At 44.8% G+C, this 14,942-nt stretch overlaps 2 protein-coding genes across 3 annotated transcripts; one reads left to right on the forward strand and one right to left on the reverse strand.

Annotated features, from left to right (window-relative positions):
• Positions 1–5,637: 5,637 nt before the first annotated feature.
• On the reverse strand, positions 5,638–13,568 carry LOC144155820 (death-associated protein 1). 2 transcript variants are annotated; one of them, XM_077687494.1, is made up of 5 exons: positions 13,491–13,568; positions 13,346–13,417; positions 10,414–10,528; positions 7,644–7,686; positions 5,638–6,153 (listed from the first exon to the last, which is right to left on the reverse strand). In XM_077687494.1, exons 2-5 carry the CDS (start codon positions 13,395–13,397, stop codon positions 6,037–6,039), a joined length of 327 nt encoding a protein of 108 aa, XP_077543620.1. In that variant the 5' UTR covers positions 13,398–13,417; positions 13,491–13,568; the 3' UTR covers positions 5,638–6,036. The 2 variants fall into 2 exon arrangements, with proteins under 2 accessions (XP_077543620.1, XP_077543619.1); XM_077687493.1 differs by having other exon boundaries at positions 13,346–13,532.
• A 214-nt stretch (positions 13,569–13,782) lies between these two features.
• On the forward strand, positions 13,783–14,676 carry LOC144155819 (NADH dehydrogenase [ubiquinone] 1 alpha subcomplex assembly factor 3). Its single transcript, XM_077687492.1, has one exon. It carries the CDS (start codon positions 14,014–14,016, stop codon positions 14,557–14,559), a length of 546 nt encoding a protein of 181 aa, XP_077543618.1. The 5' UTR covers positions 13,783–14,013; the 3' UTR covers positions 14,560–14,676.
• Positions 14,677–14,942: the final 266 nt, after the last annotated feature.

Below are 14,942 nucleotides of genomic sequence, written 5' to 3' on the forward strand. Positions count from 1 at the left end.
GCCATGTCTTATCCCACAGCCATCCGTCCTTTTTTCCTTCTTGTCTGCTAACCTTTGCACCGCAGGGCAAATCTTAGCCACTTTGTTTTGGGCTGAAAAGACGACGCGCACGCCATATTTGGAAGCAACTTTCTTCAGCCGATGTGATACACCGTGTAGGTAAGGAATGACAGCTATCTTGTCAGGAACTGAACCCACTTCATTTTCCTCCCCACGGGCCACGCTTCCAGCCTTCTTAATCTCCCGGCGATTCCTTTCACAAGCCAAACGAACAGAGTCATCAGGGTGCCCGGCTGTCCTTAACCTGTCTACCTGGGCAGCGACACTCTGTTCCATGAAATGTTCGCAGGATTTGTTCAAAGCTGATTTAATGCAAGAAAAAGCAACACCGTTCTTCACCAGCTTTGAGTGGGCTGAATCGTAACTTAGTAACTCCTTGGTAGACCTTGGGTGTCTACCCAAGGTCTACCACTGCTTGTCATTACCTGGAGGGAAAGGAATCTCGAGGGCAGGCCCACATAGAGTGGACCAGTGTGGCTAGGTCCCCACAGAGTGGACAGTTTGGCGAGGAGAATTGCGAGGGGTCAGTGCAATACAGTAGTGCTCGGCAGGCCAAAGAGTTTGCCTGCAGGAGTCGCCATAAACACTCCTGATGGTTGGTTAGCTCAGGGTGGGCAGGAGGGTATCAACGGCAAGAGAGGCAATAATGCGTAGTTATGTCGTGGTACGTGATTAATTGATCCCTGGCTGACCTGGCGCCATGGCAGGGGACAAGGCTGGCACCGGCACGGATAGTCAATCCTCGTGCCTTGGGCGAAATAAACAAAAGGGCGCTCCCTCAGCTTGCTGCTTGGGAAATGGCTATGCTTCCTAGGGCTGCACGTTTTTATTTCTTTTCGGACAGTTCGCAGTGAGTTCATGCGTGCACACAAAAAAGGCTTTCAAAGGAAAGGGGCAAAGACTGTTTGAGGCTGACCGCACTGCATGCAAGCACATGGCTACCAGTGAGGGATCGACGAAAATGAAAAAAAAGTGAAGAAAAAGAGGCGCTTCAGCCACTGCAGATAAGTCACGCAAGTGTGCGCCTGCTACAGTGACATGTGGAAGGCACGGGTGACGGGTGGGTGTGCAGAACGAGAATGTTTCATGCACAAGTTCCCCGAAAGCCAAACATTTTTGGGGGTGTGCTTTATTTCCAGTTCAGGTACACTGTGGCAGCCGCTAGGAGGACCGGTACTGGAAAAAGGTACATTCAAAATGTCGGGGCTTTACGTGCCGGAGGTACAACTGGATATGAGGCATGTCGCAGCGTACGATTCCAGGTTATTTTGACCACCTGGGAATCTTTAACATGTGCCGAAACCTCTTCACACAGGCGCTCCGGGCACATTTTGTGCCTCCATCAGAAAAATGGCTGCTAAAGCCGGGACCGAACCCGCAACCTAGAGCTCAACAGCACAACGTACGCTTAGCCACTGATGAGCCACCATGGCATGCAAAGTGAAGAAAACGAGTTCCTTGACATGAAGGCAAAGCCAAAATCCTCTCTATTGCGTCACCAAAGCCGGTCGTGATTAATGCAAGCCAATGGTACTATGGGCAGCGCTGGCGCCCCAGCACCTTGCGGTGTCTGCTTCTTCGAAGCGGTTATGCCACGAGAGCGATAACTCTGGGGCTCAAAGCGCACGTCGTGTCCGGTTACTTCTTTGTCAATGCGACAGTTCCTTCAGCTGAAACGCAGAAGTGACGTTGCTGAATCCCACAGTTCATAATTTTATTTGCACCACACAACAACTCTGTACCCTACCAGAGTATGGCGTGCAATGCGAAGCTAGACAGAAAGGTTAAAACCCTTACTCTCGTGCATCTGCTAGCCAGTCACGGAGAAAACACCATAAAAAAAAAACGAAGGGGGAGGGGTGATTTTTTCTATATAAAAAGTAACTGTATATAGTCCACTGCGCCGCAGTTCAACATAATGTTTGCCAGACAAAAACAAAAAACAATAGCTTCTCATTAGCCAAAGGTACCACATCCACAAGTCAATTGCACCTATACTGGTCAAAGTGAGAGGGAAGGGCACCTGCAGGAGGTGCCTCACTGCAGCACTGTACATAAAAAATATCTCTGAGAACACCTAACCATTTCTTATGCGTTGTGAATGCGAAACAATTAACGTCCTATTGATATGCCGACATTGTGGGCGCTGCCACTTCTTTGGGGTCGCCAGGAGCAGAATTGGCCGCAGCACTGGCACGGAGTGCAGCAACGTGTTACACACAGTGCGCGACTGCAGCACCACTGCGTGAAGCAGCAGGCGGAGTGCAAAGCTTGGCGTGGTATATGCAGATATCCCGTGTCCTCTCATTATCACACGTCATCAACATCTTTAGCGTCTGTTATGACTAAGAGCTTCAGCCATCACCCTTGTTAGGCCTACATGGCATCAAGCTGCAGGTACTGGGTGAAATGTTAGACCTCGAAGTTTTATGTACAGCATCAGGCTGGCCGACATCCCCGTCCGCACCTCCTGCTGTGGCACCAGCAGCTCAGCATTCATTGGTGCCAAGCATCAAACTGATTCTACGTTGTACCGGTTTTAGACCTCAAAGCTCAACAGCAACGATGACTGTTTTTGCTAACAATCCACCTTTCTTTCTTGTATTGTTTCATTGCTACGAACATTGCTGTCAGTTTTTCTGCTCAACGGGTGATTTATTGCTTTTACATTAAGGGGGCAGTTGGGTCTTTGGAGCCGAAAAACGGTCAAGAAAAGCGTTTTCTGAAAAATGGCATTTTCGGCCTCCACGACCATTTTTCTATCAGTCTGTAAATTTACTCATCAAAAGGCACCATATTTTGTTGTTTTTATATTATAGCATTTTAAAGTGCACTCTACAGCTCAGTTAGGGCAGAATTCGATGGTGAAATGGCACTTTTCTTGCAATGCAAAGCTAGCATTTCGCCCTCAGATATCTCGGCACCCAGAGCACGTACAACTGTAATTATTTTTGCTTCTGATGCTGAAATGGGTGGAGAATACAATGTTGGAAACATTTTTCAAATGGAGGCTTTGGAAAATTCTTATTGTGTTCAAGTGGCACCACCTGCGAGCCATTTCTGGCAGAGCACGGGAGAAGCTAAGTTCACTGTGTTGTAAAACGACCAAAAATAGCTGAATCAAAAAAGTTCGTCCTACTTTGTATTCTTTAGTCATTTGTCTGCCTAGCCACATGGTAACTGCCATTCTGTATGGAGTGGTTATTTTGTAACTGTGACCCAAAATAATGGCAATTAATCAACTCAAAATATAATCAACTTACAAAAAATCTAATGGCAGATTTGAAATCAGCCCAAAAAACTCTATAATGCCGTGCAGTTTCATGAAAATTGGTTGGTAAATAAAAAAAAAAGCTCTAAGACCAGTCTGCCCCCTTAAAAAACAATCATGCCACCAATGCTTTTCTTACTTGATTAAAATGCTACTAAGTGGTTTTGCTAACATCTCATTTAATCTGTAGCTGATTCTCATCCACCAGTGAGTGAACTGAAGTACACCAGCAAAATGCAGTCAGCTCCCCGCTGGGTCGGTCACAAACATATTGGAAAACATGAACCCTTTATGACTCGTCGAACAGCCCCTCCCAAATTCAGATACTTGCTACCTTAGGAAAAGTACATATCTTGTCTTGCGCTCATTTGATTTTGCTCTCCACTGCTTGTTAGATGATATGGACTAATTTGCCTAATATATTTATCAGAAGTTTGCCATACATTCACGAAATGCACGGTTGGAAATTAGTGTCGCCAGCAGTTTAGCAGAACAGCATCGAAAATCTGGCAAATTAGCAATATATATAGGTCCATTCTGCCAGCACAAAAAGAGACGCAGAAAGTGGATGGGATGTGCTCACAGTCACATTCACTTCCTGTTTAAAACCTAAAATACTGGGACCCAACCCATCACTTCGTACAACGTCCATTATAACTTTAGCCCACATGGTGTTTTACAATATTCTTTATTCGATTTCAAGTAAGGGCAGACATGGCTTGAACGGTCTCCACAGACATCCTGCTTCTGGAAAGTAAAATTATCGGAAGCTGCAACGTAGCAATTACACCACTCATGTTAGATGCAGCCCAATACCACCATCACCACTCTAGCATTTACTGCACCACCTGCACAGCACATTCTTACATTTATATACAACAAATAAAGAGGTATTTTGCATTGAAGTGAAAAGCTTCATATTAGTCCAGTACCATACATCATTACGACGTATCCGTCACCATGCAAGTTTTTGCTTTCACCCCCTTTTTGATACCCCATCAGAGCACCAGGAACTAAAGCTCTGGTCTTCAGCAACAGTTTAAAATTTCTAGCTGGGTTTTATTCTTTCAAGTTTCAGCCGTGAAACACCTATGAGCGTCCACTTGCTTCAAGAGCAGGTTTCAAACTAAAACCTTTTTTGGGTATTTCTGCTTTTGACTTAAAAGGACTGCTTTGCAACGAGCGCTGCAGTCCTCACCAAGAAGGAGGGTCGGAGGTAGGTAGCAAGGAGGAGACTAGCGTTTGTTATCATACCAGGCTGACCATCCTAACATATGACCAAAGTGAATAAAAAATTTACTTCATAGCATATTCATTAAAAAATTTTACCCTTAATATTTAACAATTTTAATGTCTCAAAACAGTATTCTCCCTAGATATACAAGGCTGCAGGTTCATGTAAGGAAGCCCTCTATGCGAGAGCCACCAGTCAGGTCCACTACCACTGACAGTATGCATAACACATCTTTACGGTAATATGAAACCAGTGCCCAGCAATGATTTTAGATTCCCTGAAAATACTTTCGAAAGCAATATAGTTTTTCCCTGCGCAAAGAAATTGAAAAAAAAAAAAATAATGGAACATTGAAAAGAACTTGACTATGATACACATCACTGATGTTTTAAGAATCTTGGGTATTTACTAACTGATGTGTAAAAGGGTGAGGGCAGCACAGTGTCGTCCATAATGTCCCTGAATTCCTCTGAGCATCCCCAAAATCTGGTGGTGATATTGAGGCATGGTCTGAAAATGAAATGTTACACAAAGAATGAAAAAATATATAGAACGTTATTAATAGTAAAAAAAAAAAAAAACATGTGAAACAGTAGCGACAGTAGCGACCAAGTTCTGAGGAACGCATGCATTACGAGCACCACATAGACAGTTGTGGCAAGGATGTGTGTGTGACTTTTTCGAGTCGTGCTTTCAGAAATTGAGTAGAACCTTCACTACAAGTTTCCTTTCAAAGCTTGTTTCATCATAATTCACCACTTGCAGCCAACAAAATAAGCACTTTATCATCGATTTTTTTCCCCCAAATTAGAACCCAACGTATGATTGCACCCTTGCAATTTCAACTTTCTGCATTTGAACTAGTTCAGTTGAGCACTGCACTGTAAAACTCCGCTAGTGCAAAGTACAAATGTCATATGAATAAAAATCAAGAAAACGCTTTGCTCTTCGGGAAAAAGCTAGTGCAAGTTTTGTCCCGTGTTATAAACGACAGGTAAACCCTTTTAACGGTTTTTAAAGCGGTCAATGTTACTTTGGTGTATAATGTATCGTACAATGACGCAACAGCAACTCAGAAGTGCCAAGCCCACAGGTTTATTCAAATGAAAACACTACCACAATAAACCAAACAACATTTGGCATGAGACAGGAAACAAAGCAAAAAAGGTATTCGTACGCACAGTGTGCTGTCCACAAAGTCAAAGAAAGATTAAAAAAAGATTACCAAGTACCAAGAATTGTAGTTGCCGAAAATTGCAACTTGTCGACTTTCCGCCCTTTCACAGCTGGAAAGCCGCTGAAACAACACGGACTCCGCAAAAGCAAGACCGTCTTCAGCTTAGAAACGAACAGGCATCAGTATTGACTGAGCACTGAAAACAAGGAAAAGGAAATTGGTCCAAATGACAAAGCGCAAGCTACACCTTATCAAAACCAGAAAAAGCCACACTGCTTAAAAGTAGGTGACTGCCTACTTCCTAGGCTGGTGAATAATGGTCGGCTTGGCGGGGCCACTCCGGTACTCATGAGATGCCTGAGGCTTGTTGTGGTAGGCCTGCACTGCTTCGGCCGGAAAATCAGCATCGCCCTGCAGTGAAGCGCTGTCTTTAGAACAGTGCATAAAAACGCTTCGACGGCACGTTACCCAGTGAGTGACCGCACACACCAGGTCATTTTCAGTTTACTATTGGGACTGCTTTGTAACATCTCCCTCTTTCGCATTCCCTCCAGCCTAACATGACAACATAATCCTGCAAACTGCCCTGAAGCGCCCTCCACCGATGCTATGGTGCGCCTTTGGGTGCTTCTGCTTTGGACATGTGCAGCTTTCCCGCTCATGGCAGTCCTTTTAACTGTGATTACTCAGTAGTTGTCAAGGAAATGTAAAATATTTTCGCACAGCTAATATTGGGGGTGAAAACTTGCTGTGTGCACAGTTTCAAGTCTAGCATGTTCCGTGACTAAGCTCCAGAGCCATGGAAACTTGCCCATACAAATGCATGGAGAGCAAAATTTGACAGCGAATTACACAAAAAATAGTCAGAATCCTGGAAAGTTGTTTTGGAGCTTTTATCTCCACGTTGACTTCTTGCTTTATGCCAAATATAACTTTCCTGGGGTGGTTTTGCTGGGTTCCCGAGCGGTCGGAATTTTGAGTGAGAAAGCTGGGGATGACAGCAAAGAACTCGACAAGCGTAGAGAGTTCGCCGTGCGGTATGTTTCGAGTCCGTTTGTAGGAAGCGTAAATAGCGCACTCCACCACTCAGAAGTGGAAACACAGCTGGCTAGTCTTACAACAACGAATCATGCAGCAAAAACACCGCACACACAAACAAGCTTGCCACCACTACCAAAACCACGCTGCAAACCACATTTCGCGCCGGTAAGTGCGCTGCCCGCGCGAAAGCGTGCAACCACACAAATGGGGTCTGCGCCACCGCGCAGGTAGTGCCACCGTGTGGTCAAGGGGCCAGTGCATACACTCTATAAAAAACATAACTGGGAACAGGGTCAATTGGACTTCCTGTAAATGTTTACTGAGCAACTGATAGAAAAATGCTTGAAGCATGCGCAAGAAACTGCTTCTAGTGTTCAGCAACCTGTTTAAAAGGCTGACTGTACAATGCACTCAGCATGCCTTTCTTATCCAGAGTGGCCATAATCCTCAAGATGAATAATGGGATGCGCCAACACGGGGGGAGGGTGGAAAGGCAAGCAACAGTAAAAGGCAGAACTTTTGTTTAAACTATAAAACTTTGACTTCAAATATCTGTGCAACAATTGAAGAAGTTACCTGAAACACAAATAATCCATGCTTTGAGATCAAGTTAAGTTGGGCTAAAATCAGCAACATCAAAAACACAACTAAGAATTTTAGTAACAAGAAAACTAAATGGGATCAGAAAAAGTCATTCCAGTAGCATAAAAAATATCAGAAAAATTTTAAATTGCATTTTCAGGGAATGAAATGGTAATAGTTAACCATGCAATATTATTTCTGTAGGGAGCAGGTATATTTTCAGTAATTCTCTCAGTAATTAGGACAAAACGACTGAAGAAGATGCAAAGCATTCATACCCTGGCCACGACTCCCGAAATCATCAAATGCGGCTTGGGAGGGCTGCAAATAAATGGAGAATGTGCAAGTGAGGTAAAACAAGCACAACAAAATTCTTGCTGCAGAGTCACTTATAGACCAGGCACTGACACTGCCTGTGCGCTGTCATACCCGCAATTGAACACACCAGTGCAAGCAGTTGCCTCTTTGTTATAGGCTGCTAAGTGGGCAAAAACAATCAGGTGTTGGTATGACCAACTCGGGCTCATAAGTGGAAAAATATGCCACAGCTCGTTTAATCTGCCAAGTCATTTGGCAGAACAGCGTTATCTGCAGACATGTGAGCAACCAGCGAAAGGGGACTAGGCTGCAGAGTACAATTGGCAACAGTGTTGCCTTGTTCTGTTCTACTGCTTTCGACTGCAGGCCTGTGTACGGTAAGAGCTTCATAAAGCAGAGTGAGCTGCTGACGCTTGATACTCTAAGCAACAGCAGCTCTCATGTTCCCTTCCCTTGAAACTCTTACTTGAACGAGAAGAGTTTTCTTTTAAACTATATATAATCCAGAAACCAATATAATCAAGTCATACAGCTTTATTTATTCATTCTAACCCGGCATTCACATAGAAGTACACGTGTTGTCCAGTTGACTATCAGAACGTTTACTTTTACATGCATATGCTCGCAAGAACTACTGTCGAGTGGCACCATTCACTAGATCAAACATGGCATCAACAAGCCTGCAATTTTTCTTCTACCATGAGGAAAATGCACCTTCTCTGCCAATAGATGCCATAGTAGTGATAACCATCTCTAATACACTAACAAACTGTTGCTGGAATTTTAGGAACTGCTAAATGTGGCAGATGTTATGGCACGCTGTCAGAGAAGTTAGCTGCACATTGTGGTTGGGTTTGACAGTACACGAAAAATGATTTATACTCGGCCAATGGGAAGCAGGAGAGCACTGCATCAACAAGTCAAAAATAGCCTGCAGTTCACAAAACCAGTAAAAACACTTTGCACCAGACTGTTTTCAGAAGCACGCTAAAACATTTACGGCAAGCAATGTGAATGCTTCAACTCTGTTTAAGGCTACTTAGGAGTGCAGCAAAAGCACTGGCACGGGTGCAACAGCCAAAATTACATTTGGAGCAACTTTTGGAGCAAGAAAATCTGGGATTTGGAGCAGGAAAATCCAAATTTGTAGCAGGTTACGACAAAAATGTACCTTCATTTTGGAGCACCAAATCCCAAATTTCAAGCAGTGTAATACAAAAGATGTGCAAACAATCTGAAGCTGGTTAAGACATGCTTTAGCAGTAGTGGACAAGGTTCTGCAATTGTGACCGACAAATTCTCCAGAAAGCCAACAAAATCTGCATAACAGGTTCATCAAGATCAAGCAACCCAAGAAAACAAAGCAAAAAAGAATGGTATGAAAGCTGCCAACAATACTTTTATTTGTAATCTAAAGTATGTGCCCTTATAAATGACCAGCCCAAACCTCATTGCATAACAAATAGCTCTTCCACCAGAGCAGCATTTGGCTACACTAGATACAAATTGCTAGTTTCGTGCAGTGTGTTGCCTACAAAGCCCACGGTGTCACCACAAGGGTGCTTGCTGTATGTACTGTACCAGTGCGTTTGCCATGAAAGAATTACTCACACCTGCTCGGCTTGTGGCTGCGTGCACGGATACAGCAAGCTGCTTTCTCTACTGCAAGCGACACACACTTCATGGCTCCGTGGTGCACTTGACGGTCATGCACACGAAGGTGGTGCCGAACTCCACGCTTTGGTTTTCAGCTATTATCCGTGTGCACTAGGTTTACAGCACGCACTTCTAAGCAGATAGCTGAAGATGCTTATCAAGATTGGGTTGTCTGTGATACACAATCCGTAGCTGGCATAGGCTACGGATTATGTATGAACATAGCTTCATAGTATATGAAACTATATGTATGAACATTTATGTGCATGAAGGCATCGGCTGTCTGTCCGCCTGTCTGCGCAACTGGATTGGACTGGATTACGTACAAACCTCAGGTTGCCAACACGTTCTTTATTATTCGCTAGAGTGCAAAACAAATTTTGCGCCTAGTCAGGCATTTTGGCGCAATGTGGCGCAGCTTGGCCCAAAAATATGAAATTGTATCAAAATGGTACAATTGGTGCAGCTGCTGCACCCCTGTGCTAGTAAATGCTGACAAGTGCATGCACCTATTTCTTCCTGTCCCTAGGCCGCCACAGCACTGAATGAAGGACGTTCCCTAGGAAAAGCTGCCAATACCCACGTTAAACACACATTCCCTCAATAGTAGAAAAAGTTGCGTATCACACTTAACAAATACAAACTATGGGGATGCAAAAAATTTCCCTTACAGCCATCAACACTATACTCGGTTACAACGCAAGAACGGCACCACCTCATGTAGTGTATCACTCCACCAAAATGCCGGACCCGTGACGTCAGTGCGCGCGCGTTTTGAAAGGGGTTTGCTATGAATGCGTGATATCGTCTGCCTTGTCTCGCGCAGTTTGTTTGTCATCACTGGAGTCGTTTATAAGCATATTAAGTCCAAAAAATCACGGGAACGGCTCACGCCATGTTCAAAATATTCCCAGTAACGCCCTACTTGCGCCGCGCGGAGAAACATCCGGCTACGGTGATAAGGCACAGCAGCAACTTCCGGTGCCGTTCTTAAGTTGTCACCGAGTATAATCACGGAGAGGGGGAGAAGAAGAAGAAAAAAAGGCCCCATCTCGATTGAGCAGCCCAACTTGCCTGGTTGAGACCTGCTCGCATTCTTCTTCCCCTTCATCCTTCTTGAGGTCCGCTGGCTTTTCATGAGTAGCACTTCCTGGCTTGTGCTGTGTGATGCGCATGCCACCAGCCTTCACTGAAAGTAAAGAACAGAGTTTGCTGAGAGCTTATTACACGTTTCCCAGATACTCTAGGCCCATTTTTATTTTTGTACATGCATTTTGCACACTGGTATGTAAACAAGGAACTTCTCTCAAGCTGCGGCTGGACTTCACACTTCAGCTCGACTCCTGACACTAACCTGCTGGCCCATCGCATTCCTGACACCAAGCTTGCCAGCTTTGGTGCACGTGGAGTTGTTCTCTGCTGGATCACAAGCTTGGCTAGTAAATGCTCACACAGGGTTGTCTTTTGCAGATAGCCGGACAGTACATTTTCTCTATTCTCTGGTGTGCCTTTCTGATCTGTGCTGGATATAGCTTTTTCTGTGTATGGAAGTGACATGCTGAATTACGAAAACGCTGCTACTTCCATATGCCAAAGAAAATATGGTGCTGTGAGGCAACAATTCTCCTTCGACTCTCTTTGCCTCAAAGGGACACCAGCTAATGTGGTGCCCACTTTCAAGGCAGTTTATATGGTATTGAAGCGAAGCTTTCTATGCCTCACTGATGGTGACATTGCCCCAAAACGCACGGCAAGAAAGTCAACTTTCTCAGGCGATGACGACGATTGTGGGTGCAGTGAAAGATCGTTGAAACGCGAAGCTTTCTCTGGTCGAAAGCCATTATCTTCAAAGTTCAAAATCCAAATCGTTATGCCCAAAACGCACTGCAGAAAGCAAACGTACACAATGGGTTTCCACAAAGGCACATCAAATGCCTCAATAAAAAAATGCTTCCCATTGTTGGTGGAATCAAACCTTGGTCCCTCGCGTTATGAAGCCCACGTCTGTCTAATTGCACCATTCCAACATGGTCGAAGCAGTTTGGATTTTGGACTTTGACTCTGGTTGCATGAAAGAAAGCTTCACGTTTGAACTATTTTTCTCTCAAGAAAGGGGCTTTGATTTTTTTTTTTTTGCCTCGGTTACCGATTCAAAGCACTGTACGCCACGACTTCCTTTTCTTTCCTACGCAAATGCGTAGGAAAACCCATTCTTTTTCTGGCAAGCAGACTCAGCTGCATGGGGAGTTTCACCCATCTGCTTAGCTTTGCACTTCTTTCAGGAAATGCCACAAGCATGTGCAAATAGTTATCTTGTTTGAAACAAGCACAGGCACTAAAGGATGCACATATGTATATCACTGATTAATACCTATGCTACACGAGCGTTTTGAAGGTCTTCGTGTCGAATGTCATTTGACTCTAATGACATCTTTAAGCTGCTACACGTTTTCCAAAGGCCTTTGGTTAAAATGCCATTTGACTCAAACGAACACTACAATGACCTTTGAGGTTCTCAAAGACGTTGAAACGCGAATGGTCGTACTCTCGGGCACAATTTCTGCATTACGTAACTACAAAAAATTATTTATGAGTAAAACGTGGTGTTGAAAGTGCACGACCTTCGTAGTCTTTCACTTGTTTTTGTTCTCTCTATCGCTCACTCTGTGATTACAAGGTAACTCAGTACTCTCAACACCGGCTGTGCGAAAAAATATATCAAAACTGGCTGTTTTGTGCACGCTCATAGATTGTTTTCAATTTGAATACTAGTTGTTTTTTGCCTATTTTAACCCTAAAATTAAATTTTTTGTCAAGAACAAAACTGGGCAGCAGTGGCGACACCAAATCATGGCGGGCGAACGCGGAAACTTTTAACTGCTAATAAATCAGAACTCCTTCCAGATCAAAAGGCATTTAAAATTTCGAAGGTCATTTAACTCAAACGTCCTTCCAAATGCTCGCGTAGAACAGGTATTAATCCATGTAAGCATGGTGTACTTTGCAGGGGTACAACAAAAACCTTGCAAGGGCATATTTCCCCATAATGGAATATTTTGATGTTCCTATCCATGGATTCTAAACAAAGAGAGCACTTGGACTGCATCAAGTGATGTCAGTCTTTAAAATGTCTCAAGCAAGCAAGAACGCGTTACTGTTTAGTTTAAAGAAAGTTACTGAGCGTTTATGAAGGACAAAAATGCCACAAAGTGTAACATTAAAGGTGGGAGCGGTTCCCGACAAGCCAAACCCACGCGTGCTGCTGCTCTTGGCATTTCAAGCTAGCCATGCAGACATTTTTATCTGAATTTTACGCCGTCACACGCAAAATCGAAGTCGTTTGCAAAACACTGGATAACAGCGGACAAATGCGGTAGTGATGGGCGGCATTTCCTGCCGCCCTGAAGCCTACGACTAGTTACATGCGTAACGAAATTGATTTTTCCACGTCATAAAGGTTATGCTAGAAGCTTTTACTGCTGCCGAGTCGTGTCAAAACTGGTTCTTCCCCACTACGTATGCAGGCTCTCGAGGACACCTGAAAACAGGTTATAGTGAGAGCAACGCTTCACGATGTGCGAGCCGCAAGGGAAGATAAGTGACAAGGCCAAACACTGCAACGTATGCACTACTCACGTTTAAAAATCGCGTGATGCCTACTACTTAGCACACAGGGCAATGCGGCTGCCAAGCACTAAATACACAAAGCCATCTTCCTCTTACGCAACGTGGGGGGGGGGGGGGGGGGGGGGGGTCCGGTGCCATCATCGCACATGCGCGAGTACGCATTACTGCGACGTTGGAGCAACCGTGGTGGCGATAAAAACAGCCTTGCACTCACGCGCTATTAGGATACAGCATCTCTAAGCGCCACAGTACTCGAAGCAACCTACATATTTGCGTAGTTTGCAAGTGCCATTGTTTTATGCATTACCACTACGCTGCAACGTGTCGATCGCAGTGACCATATGCACGAGAACAAGAAACGTGCCGCTCCTTTTGATACCTGCAGGAGGGTGCCCGCCCTTCAGCTCGGAAGTCTCTTCGACAGTAGACATGTCCTTTGCGTTGATGACAACTGACAAGGAATGAGAACAAAAATGTCTTTTCTCGCAGTTACAACAACTGCACGCTACGCGCTGATCACTCACAGCTTCGCTCTTTTTCCGCTTTACAAACAGTGCATCATGGGTAATAACAAGGCGCGCAAACGGCGTAAACAACCTTCTTGTCTGCTTTCTTTTGAGTCGAAGTGTTATTAAAATGTTTTTTAGGAACAGTATAAAAAATTAATGTTATTGTTTCAATGTAGTGGCACATAAAAAGTGATCTAGCTGTCGTAAAGTTGAGCAATTATTATAAGGTTTTAGACAGCGCCCCCTTACCACAGCCCATTGTTTTCGGGCACCGCGATTTGTCCTTGGTTCCTTGGTGCCACGCTGCCCATAGAGTTAATACTAACGCTGCCCTTGCCCTGTGCCCGTGCCGCCCCTGTTCTGTGGTGCCGCGAAAAAATGTTGTCGGCGAAGTAATCGGCTGAGAAGAAGACTGCCGCTGGTCTGCGTTTCTTACTCTTCACGATTACAAGGTGCATAAAATTGGCCTTTCTTGACTAGAGGTCGTCCGCATAAGCGAGTGCGTGAAAAACGTTTCCGGTTGCATAAGAAGACGCACATGTTTGCCGTTGGCAGGACTTTCTTCGGCAAGGCGTTCAAGCCTCGGCGACTCTCCGTCCGTTGGGCGGCCTATGAAGGAGATGGGAAGACCACAGTGTCCGTTCTCAACAAGGACAGGGACGACATGTTACTTGTGGACTCCTATTCAACGGCCGGGTTTCGCCTGAACAACGGTCTGTTTGTTGTTGGCCCAGTCGCACTCTTCCCGAGAAGTGTCCTGCAGTGGAGAGTGCAGTCTGTTGGCGAAATGGTCGAAGAGTCGTTCTCGTTGTTTACCTTGCTCGAGCCGAAGATCGATGTTTTGGTTATAGGCCTTGGTGACGGCATTGATACGTTGGACATGAAAATGGTCAAATACCTTAGAAGTAAGAAGATCGGTATTGAAATGCACCCTACTTCCACCGCGTGCACAACGTTCAACTTCCTGAATGTGGAGGACAGGAATGTTGCAGCTGCCATGATACCGCCGACGCACGTTTCATCCGGAGACGAGTTTTATCTGCAGGCTGCGAGGGAACGCAGAGCTATCTTGGCAGCTGACTAAACACGGCGGTTGTCGTTTGTTGTTTTTTAGCTCCATGGCACACATTGGTTTGGCATGGCGTACATAGTGCACGTTGATCAAACCTCGCTATCGTTAGAATAAAAACGTTGTAACGTAGCTTCCGCATTTCATGCATGATTAGCGGTAAACACAGCACATGGGCAGTCACTGTTTAAGTCCAACGTACACTTGGCGGCACGTTAAATACAGGATAGCACTTCTACAGCACTGGTGGCATTGGTGTGGCCAGCGAGCTGGGTGTATATAGCTATAACAACACCAAAAGGTTAACCTTTTGGCGTCGTCGTTAGATCGGCATTTCCCATGAAGTTCATTCTATGCAGTTGTGAAAGAAAAATGCACCACGTAGAATGGGTTACTGT

The sequence above is a fragment of the Haemaphysalis longicornis genome, unplaced genomic scaffold (genome assembly GCF_048455015.1).
Source record: "Haemaphysalis longicornis isolate Haplotype H1 unplaced genomic scaffold, Haemaphysalis longicornis Haplotype H1 scaffold_1, whole genome shotgun sequence".
In the NCBI taxonomy this organism is placed as follows: Eukaryota; Metazoa; Arthropoda; class Arachnida; order Ixodida; family Ixodidae; genus Haemaphysalis; species Haemaphysalis longicornis.

Coding starts and splice junctions, on each gene's coding strand:
- LOC144155820 (XM_077687494.1), bottom strand. CDS start 13,397: ATGTCTACTGTCGAAGAGACTTCCGAGCTGAAGGGCGGGCACCCTCCT. Junction 10,529..13,345: donor GGGCGGGCACCCTCCTGCAG/GTATCAAAAGGA, acceptor CTTTACTTTCAG/TGAAGGCTGGTGGCATGCGC. Junction 6,154..7,643: donor TTTCGGGAGTCGTGGCCAGG/GTATGAATGCTT, acceptor GCTTCACTGCAG/GGCGATGCTGATTTTCCGGC.
- LOC144155819 (XM_077687492.1), top strand. CDS start 14,014: ATGTTTGCCGTTGGCAGGACTTTCTTCGGCAAGGCGTTCAAGCCTCGG.